Source organism: Ovis aries, chromosome 2 (assembly GCF_016772045.2).
Source record: "Ovis aries strain OAR_USU_Benz2616 breed Rambouillet chromosome 2, ARS-UI_Ramb_v3.0, whole genome shotgun sequence".
Taxonomy (NCBI): domain Eukaryota; kingdom Metazoa; phylum Chordata; class Mammalia; order Artiodactyla; family Bovidae; genus Ovis; species Ovis aries.
The window spans coordinates 180,869,515-180,890,769 of NC_056055.1; the positions used below are offsets into that span (position 1 = coordinate 180,869,515).

The following is a 21,255-nucleotide window of genomic DNA, read 5'->3' on the forward strand; positions in this document are numbered from 1 at the left end:
GGCAAACTGAGCAAAGTAACAGAGGAACACATTCTAAACAAAAGTACAAGATAGAACCCCAGAATAACTGAGTGAAGTGGATAGAGATATACGATCTAACAGATAAAGAGGTCAAGATAATTACAATACAGATAATCAACAAACTTGAGAGACGAATTGATGAAGGATGAAAAGTTAGACGTTTTAACCATGTAAGAAAATACTGGATTGGCCAGAAAGTTTGGGTTTTTTAGAAAAATGTTATGGGAAAACCCTAACAAACTTTCTGGATAATACAATATAAAGAAGAACCAAATAGAGATGAAGAGTACAGTACTGAAAAAAATACACTAAAAGGAATAGACCATAGGTTAAGTGATGCAGAGAACAGATCAACAAGCGGGAAGACTGAGTAGTGGAAACCACTAAGGATGTAAAGAAAGAAAATAAAAGAGCTAAAAAAGAAATAAGGACAGCTTAAGAGGCCTCTGGTACAATGTTAAGCATAGTACCATTGATGTTATAGGGATCTTAAAGAAGAATTAGAGAAAGGGTCAAAGGACATATCTGAGGACATGATAGCTTAAAACTTCCCTAACCTAAGAAAGAAATCAGACACCCACATCCAGGAAACACAGTCTCAAACAGGATCAACCCAAAGAGAACCACATTAAGACACAGTGAAATTAAAATGGCGAAGTTAAAGAGAGGAATATTAAAAACAGCAGAGGCAAGAACAAGTTAAATGCATGGCAGCTCTTATTAGGCTATTAGTTATTTCAGCAGAAACTCTGCAGGTAGGAAGGGTGGCAGAATATATTTAAAGTAATAGAAGTGAAAAATCTACAACCAAGAAAACTACCCAGCAACAGTTTCATTCAAACTTGAAGGAGAGATCAAAAATTTTAGACAGCAGAAGTTAGAACTATAGAATCACCAAGCCAGCTTTGCAAAAAGTGTTAATGAGACTAATCTAAGGGAAAAAGGAAAGATCCCAATGAGAAGCATGAACATTATGAAAGGAAAAACTTCCTTGGTAAAGACAAATATACAGTAAATATATTTTGGATATTAAGTCCTATCAGTCATGTCATTTGCAAATATTTTCACCCATTCAGTAGATTGCCTTTCATTTTGTTAGTGCTTTTATTTGCTCTCTGAAAGCTTTTAAGTTTAATGAGGTCCCGTTTGTTTATTTTTGCTTTTGTTTCCTTTGCCTGAGGAGAGAGAGTCCTTAAAAAATATTGTTATAATTTCCATCAAATAAATTATATATCTGCCTATATTTTCTTCCAGGTGGTTATGGGTCTTGCATTGAGGTCTTTAATCCATCTTGAGTTTATTTTTGTATATGGTATGAGGAAATATTCTACTTTCATTCTTTCATATGTAACTGTTCAGTTTTCCCAGCAGCACTTATTGAAAAAACTGTCTATTCTCCATTGCATATTCTTGCCTCCTTTGTTGTTGATTAATTGACCATAAGTTTGTGGGTTTCTTTCTGGGCTGTGTATTCCATTCCATGGATGTGTGTGTCTACTTTTGTGCCAGCATATGTTATTTTCATTACTATAGCTTTGTAGTATAGTCTGAAATCAGGGAAACTGGTTATTGCAGCTTTGTATTTTTTTCTCAAGATTGCTTTGGCAATTTGAGGTCTTTGGAGTTCTATATAAATTATAGGATTATATATTTTAGTTCTGTGAGAAATGTCATGGATATTCTGATAGGGATTCCATTAAATCTGTAAATTGCTTTGGGTACTATGGGAATTTTAACAATATTAATTCTTCTGATCCTTGAACATTGGATATTTTTCCATTTCTTTGTATCATTTTCAGTTTTCTTCATCAGTGTTTTATACTTTTCACAGTATAGGTCTTTCAACTCCTTGGTTAAGTTTTTTCCTCAGTATTGTATTCTCTTTGATGTGATTTTAAATGGGATTGCTTTCTTGCTTTCTGTTTCTTATAGTTCATATTCATGTATAGAAAAGCAACAGATTTCTGTATATTATTCTTATATCCTGCAGCCTTACTGAATTTATTTACTAGCTCTAAATTTTTTTGGTGAATATTTCAGGGTTTTCTATATACAGGCTCATGCCATCTGCAAATAGTGATAGTTTTATTCCTTCCATTCCAGTTTGGGTATTTTTTCATGCCTGATTGCTGTGGCTAGGACTTCCAATACTATGTTAATTAGAAGTGGTGAGTGTTGGCATCCTTATTTTATTCCTGATTTTAGAGGAAAAGCTTTCAAATTTTCACTGTTAAGTATGATGTGGGTTTGTCATAAATGTCCTTTTTTATGTTGAGATATGTTCCATTTGGACTTCTCAGGTGGAGCCAATGGTAAAGAATCTGCCTGCCAACGTAGGAGACTAAAAGATGTCAGTTCAATCCCTTGGTTGGGAATATCCCCTGGAGAAGGCCATGGCAACGTCCTCCAGTGTTCTCGCCTGGAGAATCCCATGGGTGGAGGAGCCTGGTGGGCTACAGTTCATAGGGTTCACAAAGAGTCTGAAGCAACAGGCACAACTGAAGCAACTGAGCACATAAGCATGCACGTTCCATCTACATATTCTATTCTTACCAAAAGTAATAGTAAATTCAAATCCAGTTTATACAGAAAATCTTACATCTTTATATATATACATATATTTAGTCAAAAAAACAAAAAGGCAAACAAATTCACATTGTAAGTTCTATTTTTGGGGAACAAAGCATTTATTTTTACAGTCTCTCATTTAGTGTAATAATGTTTTTGCAGTTATATGGCTTTCTTCTTGTTCTTTGTCTCATAATTTATATGTGTTCATTAAATATTAACAATCGATATTTTATAAAATTAGTATAATTAAGAATATGTTACTTTTAGTCTCCTCATTGACATTTATAAGATGACATAGTGAAAACATGTTTGGAAAATATATACAGTATATTGGCTTATCCAATAAGACAGTCACTAGCCATATCTGACTATTTAAAATCTAATAAAGTTAAAAAATCTATTTTTTAGTTACAACAGTCACATTTCAAACATTCAATATCCAAGTGTAACCAGTGGCTACCAATTTGGATAATACTCATACGGAGCCTTTCCATTATCATAGAAAGTTCTGATATTATTGCTGTTGTTCAGTTGCTCAGTCATGTGGATTACAGCACGCCAGGCTTCCCTTGTCCTTTACCATCTCCTGGAGTTGGGTGAAATTCATGTCCATTGAGTCAGTGATACCATTGAACCATCTCGCCCTCTGTCATCCCCTTCTTTACCTGCCTTTAATCTTTCCCAGCATCTAGGTCTTTTCTAATGAATCAGCTCTTCATTTCAGGTGGCCAAAGTATTGGCTTCAACTTCAGCATCAGTCCTTCCAACGAATATTCAGGATTGATTTCATTTAGGATTGATTGGTTTGATCTCCTTGCATTCCAAGGGACTCTCAAGCATCTTCTCCAACACCACAGTTCAAAAGCATCAATTCTTCAGCACTCAGCCTTCTTTGTAGTTCAAGTCTCACATCCGTACATGACTACTGTAAAAACCACAGCATTGACTAGATGGACCTTTGTTGGCAAAGTAATGTCTCTGTTTTTTAATATGCTGTCTAGGTTTGTCATAGCTTTTCTTCTGAAGAGCAAGCCTCTTTTAATTTCATGACTGCAGTAACCATCTGCAGTGATTCCGGAGCCCAAGAAAATAAGTCTCTCACTGTTTGCATTGTTTCCCCATCTATTTGCAATAAAGTGATGGGACCAAACGCCATGATCTTAATTTTTTGAATGTTGAATTTTAAGCCAGCTTTTTCACTCTGCTCTTTTACTTTCATCAAGGTGCTCTTTAGTTCCTCTTCACTTTCTGCCATAAGGGGTGGTTTCATCTGCATATCTGAGGTTATTAATATTTCTTCCTGCAATCTTGATTCCAGCTTGTGCTTTATCCAGCCTGGCATTTCACACGATGTACTCTGCGTATAAGTTAAATAAGCAGGGTGACAATGCAGCCTTGATGTACTCCTTTCCCAATTTGGAACCAGTCTTTTTGTTCTATGTCTGGTTCTAACTGTTGCTTCTTGACCTGCATACAGGTTTTGCAGGAGGAAGGTAAGGTGGTCTGGTATTCCCATACTTAATAAAGATAAAAATTTCCCTCAATATTACATTTTGAGTGTAGCAGTGTATGTATCTGTTCAGTTCAGTTCATGCTCTCTGTCCTGTTCTACTTTTTGCAATCCCATGGACTGCAGCACGCCAGGCTTCCCTGTCGATCACCAACTCCCAGAGCTTGCTCAAACTCTTGTCCATTGAATCAGTGATGCCATCCAAGATATTTGCACCTATCATAAATTTCTCCAGAAATATGTCTATGATCTGTACTTAAACAATATATCTCACATATGTATATATTTATGTGTATAATTGTTTATTTCCACAGGATAGATGGCTACCTTTTTCATCCACTTAATAGTATAAATTGAAGATATTTTTTATGATGCCTTTTGTTTTTTTCTAATATGATTTAGTGAGTTCATAGAATTTCCTTGCATAATGTACTACCATATATTGATTTCCTATTATATTCTTATAAATATACTTGGCAGTCATTTTTGAAGTATATTTGTAGGCTAAATTCATAGCAGTACATAAAGAGAAAAGTTCATTTGAAATTTAATAGACAGCATCAAATTGTGTTAAGCAAGTCCACCAGTGTTATATGTTGCTGCCTGTTAATCTACTCTGGCCATCACTAGGTATTGCCAACATGTTAACCATTATCACTTTAGCTGTTGAAAAATAGTAATTAATTTTACACTGATTTGCAATTATTTAATTATGAGTGAGATTGAGCATCATTTTGTCATATGTGCATTGACAATTGATTCATTTTGTCTATTAATTCCTTTTCATAAGCTTTTAAAATTGGGACTTACAGGTTAAATCTCTTATGAATAACACTTAGTTAAGTGAAAGTGAAAGTCGCTCAATGTGTCCGACTCTTTGCGACCCTCTGGACTATACAGTCCATGAAAATCTCCAGGCCAGAATACTGGGGTGGGTAGCCTTTCCCTTCTCCAAGGGATCTTCCTAACCCAGGGATCAAACTCAGGTCTGACAGAAAAGTTATTAGTCTAATTCCATGCATTGAAAGTCTATTAAGATGAAAACAGCAAATTAATGTTATACTATTTATATATTATGATTTTATCAAAGATAGAAAATAAGAGAAAGTAGATATCAAACTTGATATTATTGAAGAATATACCAGAATACATTAAATCTCAACAAATAATTTTCTTTTTCATTACTAACCTATGTTCTCTTAGCTTCTTTGAAATTACTTATGGCAATGCTAAAATAATTATGTCATACCAACTTATGATCATGTCTCAAGAAAATTTAATCTTTACAACATTAGTATTGTCCTATGGTTTCCTCATATTTAAAGATTTAGCCAGGTTAATTTTTTTATGAAGCAATATTGGTCTTTATATTTTCTTTTTAAAATGTAAAAATTGCAAAGTTCTTGATAACCATACCCTGGCCTATGCCAGATATGAAGTCGTATCACTGACAAAAATACTTGAAATTCCTATATCATATTTTAAAATTCTAACTCTATTAACTAGAGTTTTCTCTCTAATATTTATCTAATGGAATATTAGCAAAAATTATACTTAAGTAATTTTCTACTGGAGGAGTCTAATCAACTTATCTTATAAATATTATATTGAATAAATCATATTAGACCATGATTAGGAAAACTTATCCAGGAATCCTAATGTGATATATTATTAGGATTCCATAACGTTTCTATCTACTGCATTCTCTAATACATTATAATTAGTATGTTATATTCTTTGCCTAAATGTAATCGCATCCATTTTAAAAATATGTTTGAAATATTGCGATTAGGAAACATTAAGACAAGAAGAATCAGAGTAGCACAGCTGACTTCAGAGAAATACTTTGCATAATTTTGTAATTTATAGTATCTCTATACTTTCCCCAACTTAAACTTTTCTAATTTATTGTATTCTTGAGTGGAGGAATACTGACATTTTTTTCAAAGTCACCTAGTTGTCCCTGTTTTAAGTTACTAATAGAACTCAGAGACCATTAGTCATCACCTTCTATTAAAGATAAAATATTGTTTTTTAAATGTTTTGGTGTATAGAATATGATCCAAATCAATAGAGTATTAATTGGCTATTCATGGTTATTGAGCAATGAAGGTATATATGAGGCATTTTACATGAGTTAGTAAGTACTGATTTAATAGTCTTAAGAGCTAACTACTGGTGCCATGGCATTTTCTTCACTGAGTATTTTAATAAACTATTCTAGTATCTATAAAATGCAAGTTTCCAAAAAAAAACAGAGTGACCATATTTAATGTTTATATAAGATGAATGTCCTAGGTAGCACAAAGAAATATAATTCAAACACTCTTCTAAGTAATTGGGTAGCTAAGAAAAGACAACATTAAAAAATACAATAATGGTCTGGTTTTTTAAATCTTTGCATATAAACACAGTTATGGTGGTAACAAACAATCAAGTTTTTATTTAGATCTGCGAGATAGAAGGTAATCTCTTTGCCTCGTCCTTGTTCCTTTTATTTGAAGTTAGGCAGAGAAAGAGAGCCCATCTTTGGTATCACATAATAAACTGCAATTTGGTTTGTATTCTTTTCTGCCTTCTCTCAGTCCTCTTTCCCTTTTTATCAATGATATAGTAACTATTTCTCTCCTGCCATTCACTTAAGTTCAACTGGCTTTTTGAAATCTTTCCTGATGATCATTTCACAATCACTTATAGACTGTGTTGCAAAAGAAACTTTTTCAAAACATTTGAAAATGTAATATTTTATTGTTTCTAGAATAAGAGATGACTTTTCAAAGCATTTTTGTCAGTTATTAAAATTACCAGTTTAAAATTAAATTAGACAATTAGGGACATTATAGCCAAATAATTTAACATGAGGAGTATTTGTGTTTATGTGTGTGCAGTCATTTTGGTTGGAGAGCATTTTAGGTGAAGAGAGCAGAAAATAAAAAAAGACCATACGGTTCTCAAAGACCTGTTTTGTTTTCTTGTTTTCATCATTCTATGTTTGTTGAAAATGTACTCTTTTATACGCTAAGACTTAGTGGATTCTCCAGCTAAAGTTTTTAGATCAGTATTTTTGTTGTTGTTAAATAGAGATGCCTATGCATATATTCGGACTTCCCAGGTGGTACTATTGGTTTAAGAACCCACTTGTCAATGCAGGAGAGACGTAAGAGACACAGGTTTGATCCCTAGGTTGGAAAGATCCCCTGGAGGAGGGCCTGGCAACCCACTCCAGTGTTCTTGCCTGGAGAATCCCATGAACAGAGGAGCCTGGCAGGCTACAGTCTATAGGATCACAAAAAGTCAGATACTACTGAAGCAAACTTAACACTCAGCATACATAAATATATTTATTTATTTATGTATTTATTTATCACTAGCATGTTACAAGATCTAGAATAATATTCACCTAAACTGTACAGTTCTTATGCATCTGACATTTCTCAATTTTAAAGTACCCAAGTTTTCTTACCAACTTTTGTTTTATTTTTAATTCAATCTCTGATTCTTCTTCTCTTGCTCAGTCTTTTCTCATCCTTAAGTCATACAAATGCATATTTTATATTTTCTGGCACTTCTGACATTTAAGTTTGTGTTTAATGATTTCTTGCCATGGTATTCAATATCTGACAACTTAGAATACCATCATTATCTATTTCTACCTCCAGTTATAATGTTTCTGACAAGAATGAATCATTGCAATGGAACCTGTTAATAGGGGCATTACTGTGGCAATACATGTAAATTGAGATTCCAAACAACCCAGAAGAACAATCAGAAACAGTGATCAATGATGAGATGGAGTGTACATATAATTATATACATGTGACTCAGATGAATCACTTGTGCTGAAAAGGATAGAAAAGGCTTAAAGGGGGAGAATTAGAATGATCTTTGAGATAAATAGAACTCAAATAAGGAGTAGGGAGAGGTGATGGCTGTTACAGCAGGTGGGACAGATTGAATAATAATACAATGATAAAGAAAACACATTCAAAGAATAAAAGTAATAGTAAACATTACTCAAAATAACTGTATTGTTTCTGATCCACCCATGGTAGAACATGGTGTTTGAGAATTTTTTCCTTTTATTTGGGAATTAATTTGCATTGGATGTAACCTTTTATGTAATACTCCATAAAGTCCCAGATATTTCATTTAAATTTCAGGCTTTTGCACCAAAATCTTAAACATCCCCTATTAGGTTTCCACAGGGATTATAACCACAGCATTATCTAAAAATGATATGTCTAAAATTTTCCTCAAAGTATGTTGTTTTTTTTTTTTTTTTGCTTTTCCCCAGCTGAGGTTGCAGTAACAGCATTAACCCATGGATTACAAACATGAAAACCCATATTTGTATTGTACAGTTTCTTTTCTTGGTTTTCAAATATAGTCATTAAATTATTTTGTTTTTATCAACCATCTCCCTTGCGTATGTCCCCTCGTTTCTATGCCCTTGGCTCTTTCTAAATTTCTTGACATTGCTCATCTGGATGACAATGAGAACCTCTTCCCAGATCTAATTAACCTCAAGATATCATTAGAACCAGCTCATTTTCTTTTCCACCCAATTGTCAGAGGAATTATTGTAAATTCAAATCTGAGTTTATTGCTTCCTTGGCTTTAAATTTCACTATTCATGGATTAGCACTAATCCATGGGGCTGGCCACACCTCTTTTAAAGCTTTGTGTATATTTTTGAAGGTTGTTCTCATAATATAGTCTGCAATTTCATATAACTGGAAAACACTGGATTATGAAGTTTTCACTGACTTTACCGCCAAGTATATGAAGTATATACCATTCTTTTCTCTAACTCTCCCAGGATTGCACTCCGGTACCCCTGCCTCACCTTTATCCTTAATGGCAGTTATTGCTTTACCAAAAGTTAGCAAACTAGTAGTCCCTAGGCAGAATCTGGTAGCCATACATATTTCAAAATACTGAGCTATAATTTTAAAACCATGACGGTAAATTATATTAGAACTACTGTATATAATTTCTTAAATGATAATGGTTATTTGAAACCAAGGGGCTACTGCTCCTTTAGATAACCTAGCCTAGGGAATACTTGCCCACTAGTCTATTTGGCCTCAGTGTACTCAGACATCCCTTTTCTATCACTACAAACCCAGTCTTTTAAGTCATTTGGATTTTGGACTCCTGTTCTATCATGGAAAAACACAGTTCTTGTCTTATCCTGCCCAGTTTGAGATGGGAAAATTTCTAATGGCTTTGTTTTTCAACTTTGTAGCACCTTCAGTGTTTACCATGATGCTCATCTTATTTTGAACGTTAAGTAAGTTAGTTTTGGTACAGTTGAGTGATATACAGAATGAGGTACTACAGAATCTTCCCAAGCTGCCTGAAAGTATGCATTTGTTTCTCAACTTGATCAGATGTCTTATTTTCATTGTTGGTATATTAACAACTGGCATATCTGTTTTTCTGTTTCTCTTACCTGACATGGCTTTAATTGAATGTTCCTAGATGGCAGAGTGCATGCATTTTAATGCTCTTTGTCCAAAAATGCATTAGTAAGCATCACTGCTGAAAATACCAATAAGCACATGTAGAAAATATCTCTGCATCCTTTTATTGCAATAGTAATGAAGTGATTAAATATATAGGTAACAAAATAGCATTATTGGCAATAATAAACTTCCCAAAACACTAATTTATGACCTTATCAAGTTGAGAGTCAACTGGAACTATATTAATGTCTGTAATTAGGGTCAGTGTACACCAAAGGGTCTCTGGGGTCTGCTAGGAAGAATTAATCTCCCAGATGCAACAGATGATAATGTAAATGGCTTATGCTAAGAGGGATTTTTCCTGAGATTTCTACGTCCCTTAGCTAAGCAGCAAGAATGTCTGTCTTATATGTGTATCATCAGCAAGTCTCTTTGCAGCACCACCTGTGCACAGCTCTCTAAATTTAGAGTAGTTTCTACAGCTTGGGCCTCTGAAAAGGTATTTGGAATGTTTCCCAGGTTGTATGCTGCATAAACTTGGAGGCAGTATAGTGATAATTAATAAAGTGCCAGACTAGATAATTGTCGGAACTGTAAAAGATACTAAAATGTTGTTACCAGAGGCTCAGATGCACCTGTGAACGTGTGAAGTTAATTTGTGTGAGCAACATCATATGAGAGTGGATGGGGACAAGGGAGATGAGATTTTCTTTAATTCAAACTTCAGACAGTGTAGCTCTCTAAAAAAAGAGAGAAAGGAGGAAGGAGGGAAAGAAGGAGGAAGGAAGGAAAGAAGGAAAAAAGGGAGAGAGGGAGGGATGGAGGAAGGAAGGAAGGGAGGAAGGAGGGTGAGAGGAAGGAAAGAAAGAAGGAGTGAAAACAAGAAAGAACCTCCTGTTGGCGCAGGGCTTGTGAAAGGAGATCCTCCTTCATTCTTTCATGATGTATCCTTCTCTGTGACCTTGACAAAAATTTAAGAACTGTTATTATTAGAGTTTTCGAATTCCCATTGGACTGGAATGATAGGTATTGCCCTTTTAACCAATTTTTAAATAACACCGAACCTCCTCATCTGTGTAACAGTGCACCTCCTAATACTGCATTCATGTGAGAGAGAGGACCTCGTGTTCTCTATGTGACTCTGAATTCCATACAGGCTAATATCCATTATTTCTACATACACTAAGTTAGTGAAAAAATTAGAATGAGGCTACCTACCTTACAGCTTACTCCTTGGAAGGAAAGTTATGACCAACCTAGATAGCATATTCAAAAGCAGAGACATTCCTTTGCCAACAAAGGTCCGTCTAGTCAAGGCTGTGGTTTTTCCAGTAGTCATGCATGGATATGAGAGTTGGACTTTGAAGAAAGCTGAGCGCCGAGGAATTGATACTTTTGAATTGTGGTGTTGGAGAAGACTCTTGAGAGTCCCATGGACTGCAAGGAGATCCAACCAGTCCATTCTAAAGGAGATCAGTCCTGGGTGTTCTTTGGAAGGAATGATGCTAAGGCTGAAACTCCAGTACTTTGGCCACCTCATGCGAAGAGTTGACTCATTGGAAAAGACTCATGCTCGGAGGGATTGGGGGCTGGAGGAACAGGGGACAACAGAGGATGACATGGCTAGATGAGTTTGAGTGAACTCTGGGAGTTGGTGACGGGCAGGGAGGCCTGGAGTGCTGCAAGTCATGGGGTCGCACAGAGTCGGACACGACTGAGCAACTGAACTGAACTGAACCTTACAGCTTTGTCATGAGAGGAGTGTTGAGAACAGAGTTCAGAGCAACTTCAGAGCTTATAATACGATACATGATAGCTCTACTAATTGTGATGGTAGCTCCGCTGTTGTGATTGTAGTTTGTTGTTATTTTCATTATTATTGAAATGGCTTTTTGAAAAAAATGAAAAGCAAATTTCTTCAGATGAGTTATTACCAACAATTATTCTGTTCTTTTAAAGTGGCTGGTATAAGATGGATGAATATAAACAACGCCTCTTCTAAATTAACATTACCATGTAAAAGTATTTTCTCCTAGAGCACTCCATTCTCTTGTATATCTAGCTGAGAAATGAAAAAAAAAAAAAAAACTATGTTATTTCAGCAATTCTCTGGGTGTGTGTGTAAGGGGGTGCTTTTCCATGGCTCAGCAGCTAAAGAATCAGCCTGCAGTGCAGGAGACCAAGAAGATATGGGCTGGATCCCTGGGTCAGGAAGATACCATGGAGGAGGAAATGGCAACCCACTCTAGTATTCTTGCCTGGAGAATCCCATGGGCAGAGGAGCCTGGCAGTCTACAGTCCAAGATGTTGCAGAGTCAGACACCACTGAGTGACTAAGCACAGCACAGACTTACAATTCAATTCTTTCTGATACTAATTCCCCAGAGTTAGTGAAAAACCCACAGGTTAATGACACAGTGACTGCCCCCAATTTGATAATTTGATAGAATGATACAGAAAGAGCTATAGTTATGATCACTGGTTTATTATAAAGAATACAAATGAAAAGCCAGATGAAGAGGTAAATAGGGTAAATGAAGAAGGGTCCTAAGCACAGTCTCTCTCTCAGAGTTGATATGCATCCTCTCCTGCTACACCAATATGTTTATCATCAAGGAAGCTTCTACAAATTTCATCATTCAGAGGTTTTCACTGAGATTTTGTTAGCTAGGACTGGTTGGTTAAATTGCTGGCAATGTGATTAAACTTCATCTCCAGTGCCACCACCCTTCCTGACCTCCAAGTAGGGTTCAAAGTGCTACCCCTCTAATCAGGTGGTTGGTTCTTCTGGTAACCAGCCCCCATCCAGAAGCTATCTAGTCACTCTTCCCTCACCCCTACTTCTGGAGTAATCTCAATAACTTTTATCAGATATGGTCAAAGTGGGCTAGTTATCAATAACAAAAGACCCTTCTATTACTCAAGAAATTCCAAGGATTTTATTGTTTAAATCATTAAAAAAAAATTTTTTTTAAATAAAATAAAAATTAAAAAAAAGATTTCAATTATTTATTTATCTGGTGGTGCTGCAGGGTATATAAGTTCTTAGTTTTCCAAACAGATCAAACCCATGCCCACTGCAGAGGAAACCTGGAGTATCAACTACTGGGCCACCAGGGAAGTTCCCCCAAGCATTTTAGAAGCTCTGTGTCAGGAGCCAGGGAAAAAGCCCCAATACATATTTCTATTATACCACAGAGAGTTTGCTAAATGTTGGTTAGTCGGAGTTTCCTATCCTTTCCAATATGTTTGAAAATTTATAAGTACTAAAACCTTGACTTCATCCTTCTTTGTTTTTTCTTGGAGAAGTGTTGTGGAAACTGCCCTGTGTACAATTATTTATACATGTATTTCTCTGCAAAAATCATTAAAAATTAGTTTGCTTAAAATCCATATAGAGTTCATTTTTTTGTTTGTATTTTGTAGGCTTTTGATGCATCAACTCAATTTCCTTGCCTTCTCTAGATTTGAAGCTACATAGAAACTCTACTTCAAATAAAACAATTTCCCCACTCTCTATATCAGATCTATTCAATGGTAAAATGAAGGGCTCAAAATAGAACATCTGTAGCATAGTTGTTTATATACCATATAAACACATGTCAAGTTTGTATGAACTTGAAAGCGAAAGTCACTCAGTTGTGTCCAACTCTGCGACTCCATGGACTGTAGCCCACCTGGCTTCTCTGTCCATGGAATTCTCCAGGTAAGAATACTGGAGTGGGTAGCCATTCCCTTCTCCAAGGGATCTTCCCAATCCAGGGATTGAACCCAGGTCTCCCACATCTAGGAGGATTCTTTACCATCTAAGCCACCAGGGAAGCTGTATATGCCACATATATATATATATATAGTAATCAAGATAATTACAACATTTACTCTGGGGGTTTTCTTTAAGGAGATTTTTTCTTTAATATAAGTCTTTTTAAAAATATAAATGTATAACCAGTGGTAAAACTAAAATGCAAAGACAGAATATCATGACACCATAGAATGCCACTATTTCTTTTCCTTTTGATTGATCCAGCATGCAAATATAAAAGCATTTTGATTACTTTGAAGAAATTCAATGATGTTTTGTTTTTGTTTCTATAATGAAAATATTAACCTAGTCTATAGTGTTAAAATGTAGAGGACATATGGGGCAAATATTTGTCTTAATGAAATGTCTAATATAGGCTCTTCCAAGTTTTTATGTCCATCTGTGTTCATGACTGTTTAGACTTAAAGTGTGAATGAGAATGCTTATTTTACAGTATTATGAGGATAATGGAGATATTTTTAATATTTACATATCTAAATGCTTATTAATCTTTCTGTTATTAAACGTTTTAAAATAATTGTGTTTTTTTTTTTTTTTTTTTTTTTACTTTCAGGTAACCTTCAAAGCATCAAGACATTCAGTTTCACCAGATTTAAAATATGTTCTTCTGGCATATGATGTCAAACAGGTAAAGGAATGAACTTCTTTGCAAAAATGTTTTATTTGTAGTGCACTCAGGTAACAGTTCATAGTTTTTTGTGTCATCTACTCTAGAGAAAATTTGGCATGTCCAATAGCTATTGGTGATTATTGATAACTAAGATGGCACAAGAGAATTTTGGTGATACTGTCCTTTCTTTCATACCTAGCTAGTAAATTACTGGAGCAATCTGCAAGGTACTGGCTAGATACAAAGCCACGTCTTTTAGTGGGAAGTGTGGTAGAACTCAGCAAATCCAAAAAATAGGGGCTTTTGATGTTCCCACATAAGGCTTAATATGTGAGAATTAACTGTCATATGTATATGTTGATTAAGGAATTTCCTAATAGCTGTTCCCTGAGCTACAATGTGTATTGTTGGAGGGAACTGGTAAAAACATTAATTCAGTTTATGGTCAATGGATTATTTGGTGGTGTTTGAGCATAACCCTATAGTTGTAGAAAATTATGAAAGTGGAATAAGGCAAGGAATCAATTCTGAATAAATAAAATGTTCTAATTGCAATTAGCATTTCATTATTCCATGTCAGCTCTATAGCACAATTAGAGTAATATGCATGGTTGTGGAGTATCTTATACTTAGATATAATTTGCACTGTTAAAAAGCAAAGTAAATGTTGAGAAGGCAGTTCAGCAGATTAGATTCTTTAGAAAATAAATGATTGGAAATTATTCAAGGAAGTTTTGTGTGGTTTAAGGCAGATAATAAAAATTTATAGACTTAAAGCAGAAAGGTTCATATAATGCATTGAAAGCCTTTGAGCACATGACATTTTACAGTTCAAAGAACCCTCTCCTTGATGGTTTTAGTCTTTTGAAATATACATATGCTATATTTTTGGACAAGTTTATGTTTCTTATTTAAAATAGTGAATTTATACTACAAAAGACAAGGAGATTGTAATCAAAGACATTTTTTTTCTGTTATAAAATTTGACCCTTTTCCTTCACCTTTGTTTTGTGTTCTATTCATTGAGATTTTGAAAACTATGTAGGAAAAATGCTTGTTTCAGAAGCAAAAATAATATAATTTCCTTAAGGTTTTGAAATAATATTTATCTAAAGAGTTTTAGTTAAAATGACATTATATAGCTTTCAGTAATAATTAAGACGTGTAGAACTAGCAGAAGGATAAACACACAGATCAATGAAACAGAAAATAGAACTCAAAAATATACACATCCAAATCTGCCTAACTGACTTTTGACAGAAGTGCAAAAGCAATTCAGTGGCAGAAAAACAGTACTTTCAACAAGTGGTCCTGAAGCAATTGGACATCCATGGGCAAATCAAGCAAGCAAAAGCCCCATAAATATACTGATTTAAGTTTCACATTATGTAAAATCTCAAAATGTATTATGGATTTAAATGTAATATTGTAATCAATAAAACTTATAGCAGAAAATATTTCATCTCTATAGCTAGGAAAATTTTCTTAAACTATATATCAACTGGGTCACACTTAGCTACTCTGGAATGTAATATGCAAAATTAGGTTGACTTTGGATACTGGGGAAAAATATATCAGAATTATGTGAAAATATACACAACACCAAAATATACCTATAGATCAATCTTAATAACCCCCTTTTTTATTTTTGCTTAATTTCAGAAAGAATGAGATATTTTATTGACATAGTCTTTGGAAGTGAGAGGAAGCTCACTTTACATTAATAAGTAAAAAATGATCAAATGAAATTTAATAATCTTCTATACTACATTCATATATTCTTATTTATTTATCATCTATTAAGTACAAACTCCTGGACTATAATTCTGCAGGGTGTGGTATGTGCACCTATAGGCACATACAAGATTGAAGCTCCTTCTTTAAGAAACATACAATCAGTTAGAGGTGATACCACTCAAACACTTATATCCACATAGACCCTTGAAGGATGGGTTATAGGCATGGTGATATTAAACAACAGAAAAAATTCCATTCAAGATAATCATGATAGAAAGGGAAGCATGGGTTGGGCTCTGAGAGTCAAATAGGTAAGGATGAATAGAAAAACATTCCAGGTGGGCAGACTACATGAGACTACATGTTGCTTCTTGGAAGCAACATTAAGTCTTTGAGGTATAGCAGTCAATTCAGACTAGCCCAGAGACTGACAATTTAGTGAGAAAAAAAAATAAATGTATAAATTTTGTTGAATCCAAATTAAAGACAATTTAATAGAAATGATGGCGTACCCTGAGATGGCAATTTGGGATAATTGGTTTTAAAGAAATTAAATGTTGTGATTACCCGGTATGTCTATCAGTGTGTGTGCACACACAGATAATGCCCATTAACAGAAACAGGGAAAAAGTTCATATAAATTCCAACCAACCCAACACATCCACTCAAATTATTTTGGTGTGTTTTATTCCTTTTATCTCCCTAGATAAAAAAAAAATTAGAGAAACAAGAATTATCATATGTCAAGTATTGTTTTAGACAGTTTTGAAACTGTTTTTGAGTGTATCCCCCTTTTCTTGAATTAATATCTTATGGGATCCATTTTTAAAAAAGGAGTTTATGAATGAAAAGATATAACAAAATTTGAACTGAACTGAAATTCACAATAGTTAACAAAATTAACTATATTAAAATGTACAATTCAGTGGTATTTAATACATTCACAATACTGTTCAAACACTCTATTTTGTTCCAAAACATTTTAATCATCCCAGAAGAAAAGCCTATTCCCATTAATCAGTAATTCCTCATTCTTCCCTGCTCTACACTCTCATAATCATGAATCTAATTTCTACCTATGAATTCACTTATTTTGGATATTCTACACAAATGGAATCATGGAGTATATGACCTTTCATCTTGTTTCCTACACCTATTTTTTTAGGTTTATATGAATTATAATATATATTAATACTTTATTATTTTTTATGGTTGAATACTATTTCATTATATGTTTGTACCATGTTTCTTTATCCATTCATCCATGGAAGGTTATTTGGCTTTTCCCCCCACTTTTTGACCATTATAAATAGTGCTGCTGTGAACATTTGTACACAAGTTTTTTGATTACATATTTTTGTCTTTGGAGGTAAATATATTGAGGTGTAGAATCATTGGGTAATATGATAATTCTATTTATCTTTTTGAGATACCACTAAACAACTTTCTAAAATTGCTGCACCATTTTACATTCATACTGGCAACGTGTAAAATGTACCAGTTTGTCTGAATCCTCACCAGTTGTTATTTTCCATTCTTCTTATTATAGCTATCCTAATTGGTATCTCATTGTGGTTTAGGTGTAAACCTCCATAATTAGACTAATGATGTTAAGTGTATTTTAATATGCTTGTGTGCCTTTTGTGGTTTCTTCTTTGGAGAAATGCCTATTCATGTCCGTTACCTTTTTTTTTCTTATTGTAGTTGAGTTTGAGAGCTATTCAGACATTCCAGATAGCAGACCATTATCAAACATAAGGCTTGCAAATATTTTCTTCTACTCAGTTATTGTCTTTTCACTTTTTTGATAATGTCCTTTGGTGCATGCATTTAAAAAATTATGATGAAGTATGATTTATCTATTTTTTCTCTTATTACACATGCTTTTTGTTGCTATATCTAAGAATACATTGCCAAATTCAAGGTCATGAAATTTTAACCTTAGGATTGCTTCTGAGAGTTTTATAGTTTTATTCCTTATATTTAAGTGGTTGATATATTTCAAATAATTATTTTTGATTGAAATAGGCATTCAGATAGAAAATATTTTAAGGGTCTTTTTATATATTGAAAAAGTGTTTTCCAAATGGTTGTGTGATTTATACTGCCCTTCAGTTCAGTTCAGTTCAGTTACTCTCAGTAGTGTTTTTAGGCAATACATAATCTGCTATATTACCATCTTTACTAACAAAGAACTTTATCTTAAAGATGGACTAATAATTAAATCCATAGATTATATACAGCCTAACTACTAATTGGATACATTTGCACCCACACATACACACACACATCACACATACATATACACCATCTTTATTAGTTTTATTTTACTATGCAATAAATTACCTGAAACTTAGTGACTTTGAAAAAAAAAAAAAACTTTCTTCACAGTTTGTGTGTATAAGGAACTGGGGATTGGCTTAGGTGGATGGTTCTTGCTTTAATGATGTTGCAGTCAGGTATCAGCTGGGGCTGCAATCATCTGATGGCTTGACTGAGGCTGGAAGATATATAGCCAAGGTTGAGCTTGGTTCACCCGTACTTGCTGATGGCACGAGGCCTCAGGTTTCTCTACATGAAACTCGCTTCAGCACAACTTGAGTGTCCCCATGACGTGGTTCTAGGATTGTCCCCGGCTGAGTAGGCAGAAGATAAAGATGGAAATGTCTGTTACTTTCACTTTTTTGTGTGTCACATGAGTCAGGTCTAATTCAGTGCTGGAGAGGACTACCAGATGGTGAGGACCTGGGGAGACCAACTTAGAGGCTGGCTAACATAGTCCCCAAATATTTCATATGCATCCTACCTGAAGGAAAGTTACATGGCTCAAAATAGCCTGGACTTAAAACTCCCCTCCAGATCCTCCCCACCATTGAATGCAAAACAAAGAACTCTCTCACCTGAAGAAAAAAAATGGACATTTAGATTGATTACGCCCAGTTCCCAGCCAGTCCAGCCTCTGGCCCATCTCCAGAATCCCTTGCCCCAGCCGTTTAGGAGATAACTACTCTAAACAACCTTGAAGAAGAATAGGCCCCCTTAAGACAGTAGATTTCCACATATGTGCCTATATATACTTACTCTTTTCTTGGGTTAGTGCGGCAGCTCACTAATCTGACTGCTGCCCCTTCTCGCCTCATTAAAGGTGATCTATCCCTGTAAAGTGCTGGTCTCATTCTTTTTCCAAACCTTGCCTTCTCTAACTCCCTTACCCTACTCTACACATGAAGTATACTCAGACCCCCAAATTTTATCCATTATGGTCTAGTATTTAATCAAGCATATCCATCTCCCTAGGCATGTTTCTTGTGACTGTAGTCTCTTGAATATATTTATATAATCATATATAAAAGTAAGTATACTCAATATATATCCATATAAACACTGCCAGTTCAGTTCAGTCGCTCAGTCGTGTCCGACTCTGTGCAACCCCATGAATTGCAGCACGCCAGGCCTCCCTGTCCATCACCATCTCCCGGAGTTCACTCAGACTCACGTCCATCAAGTCCGTGATGCCATCCAGCTATCTCATACTCAGCTGTCCCCTTCTCCTCCTGCCCCCAGTCCCTCCCAGCATCAAAGTCTTTCCCAATGAGTCAACTCTTCGCATGAGGTGGCCAAAGTACTGGAGCTTCAGCTTTAGCATCATTCCTTCCAAAGAAATCCCAGGGTTGATCTCCTTCAGAATGGACTGGTTGGATCTCCTTGCAGTCCAAGGGACTCTCAAGAGTCTTCTCCAACATCACAGTTCAAAAGCATCAATTCTTCGGCGGTCAGCCTTCTTCACAGTCCAACTCTCACATCCATACGTGACCACAGGAAAAAACCATAGCCTTGACTAGACGGACCTTAGTTGGCAAAGTAATGTCTCTGCTTTTGAATATGCTATCTAGGTTGGTCAGAACTTTTCCTCCAAGGAGTAAGCAACTTTTAATTTCATGACTGCAGTCACCATCTGCAGTGATTTTGGAGCCCCCAAAAATAAAGTCTGACACTGTTTCCCCATCTATTTCCCGTGAAGTGATGGGACCAGATGCCATGATCTTTGTTTTCTGAATGTTGAGCTTGAAGCCAACTTTATCACTGTCCACTTTCACTTTCATCAAGGGGCTTTTTAGCTCCTCTTCACTTTCTGCCATAAGGGTGGTGTCATCTGCATATCTGAGGTTTTTGATATTTCTCCCGGCAATCTTGATTCCAGCTTGTGTTACTTCCAGTCCAGCGTTTCTCATGATGTACTTTGCATATAAGTTAAAGAAGCAGGGTGACAATATACAGCCTTGACGCACTCCTTTTCCTATTTGGAACCAGTCTGTTGTTCCATGTCCAGTTCTAACTGTTGCTTCCTGACCTGCCTACAGATTTCTCAAGAGACAGGTCATGTGGTCTGGAATTCCCATCACTTTCAGAATTTTCCACAGTTTATTGTGATCCACACAGTCAGAGGCTTTGGCATAGTCAATAAAGCAGAAATAGATGTCCTTCTGGGACTCTCTTGCTTTTTCCATGATCCAGCGGATGTTGGCAATTTGATCTCTGGTTCCTCTGCCTTTCCTAAAACCAGCTTGAACATCAGGGATTTTGCGGTTCATGTATTGCTGAAGCCTGGCTTGGAGAGTTTTGAGCTTTACTTTACTAGCATGTGAGATGAGTGCAATTGTGCAGTAGTTCGAGCATTCTTTTGCACTGCACTGCCTTTCCTTGGAATTGGAATGTACACATATATTTTAGTATGTACTTAAATAACAATTTATTATTTTCAGGGATTTTTCTTTAGTTTCATTGTGAATAATATTTTATTTATTCGATTTATCTTTTCTAGTCTTAGTATTGTTTAAACATCTGTGTGTATAATTCAATTATTAATTTTATTACCATTTACTTAAATATATCACCAATTTTTTGGCTTTAATTATTTTTTTGGCTTGAAGAAATATTGAATTTTTGATTAAATTTATTTTCACTATGTTATGTTGACTTTTTTTGTATGCGTAGAGAACTGCTCAGCTATATGTTAAATATGTAATTATGTTTTTTCTCTTTGTATAAATTTTATGTGTAAACATTCATTCCGTTTTACTTGCTACTGTTTATGGTGACAAGTGATCAAAAACCTCTCCTTCTAATGATATTAATAATGGAAAGACCTATCTTTCTTATCAGTGAATGTAATCAAACCCAATCTTCCCAAAATGGAAAACTCCAGAGACATTTTCAATGTATTATGAGAAAATCACCCAACACAATAAACTGTCAAGAGTACCACACATGTCTTCAGTTTCACATGGCAATACAGAAGCAGGGGAAAATACGAAGACTTCTCAGTTCAGTTCAGTCACTCAGTTGTGTCTTACTCTTTGCGACCTCGTGGACTGCAGCACCCCAGGCTTCCCTGTCCATCACCAACACCCAGAGCTTACTCAAACTCATGTCCATTGAGTCAGTGATATCATCCAACCATCTCATCCTCTGTCGTCCCCTTCTCCTCTTGCCTTCAGTCTTTCCCAGCATCAGG

General features: G+C 35.2%; 1 protein-coding gene across 2 annotated transcripts in view; it reads left to right on the forward strand.

Moving 5' to 3' along the window:
- Window positions 1-21,255, forward strand: part of DPP10 (dipeptidyl peptidase like 10) — a 770,042-nt gene that overhangs the window by 396,743 nt on the left and 352,044 nt on the right. For both annotated transcript variants that reach the window (XM_042243952.2, XM_042243953.2), the window contains exon 5: window positions 13,947-14,021. In XM_042243952.2, the coding sequence (XP_042099886.1) occupies window positions 13,947-14,021 (75 nt within the window). The remainder of the gene's footprint in view (window positions 1-13,946; window positions 14,022-21,255) is intronic.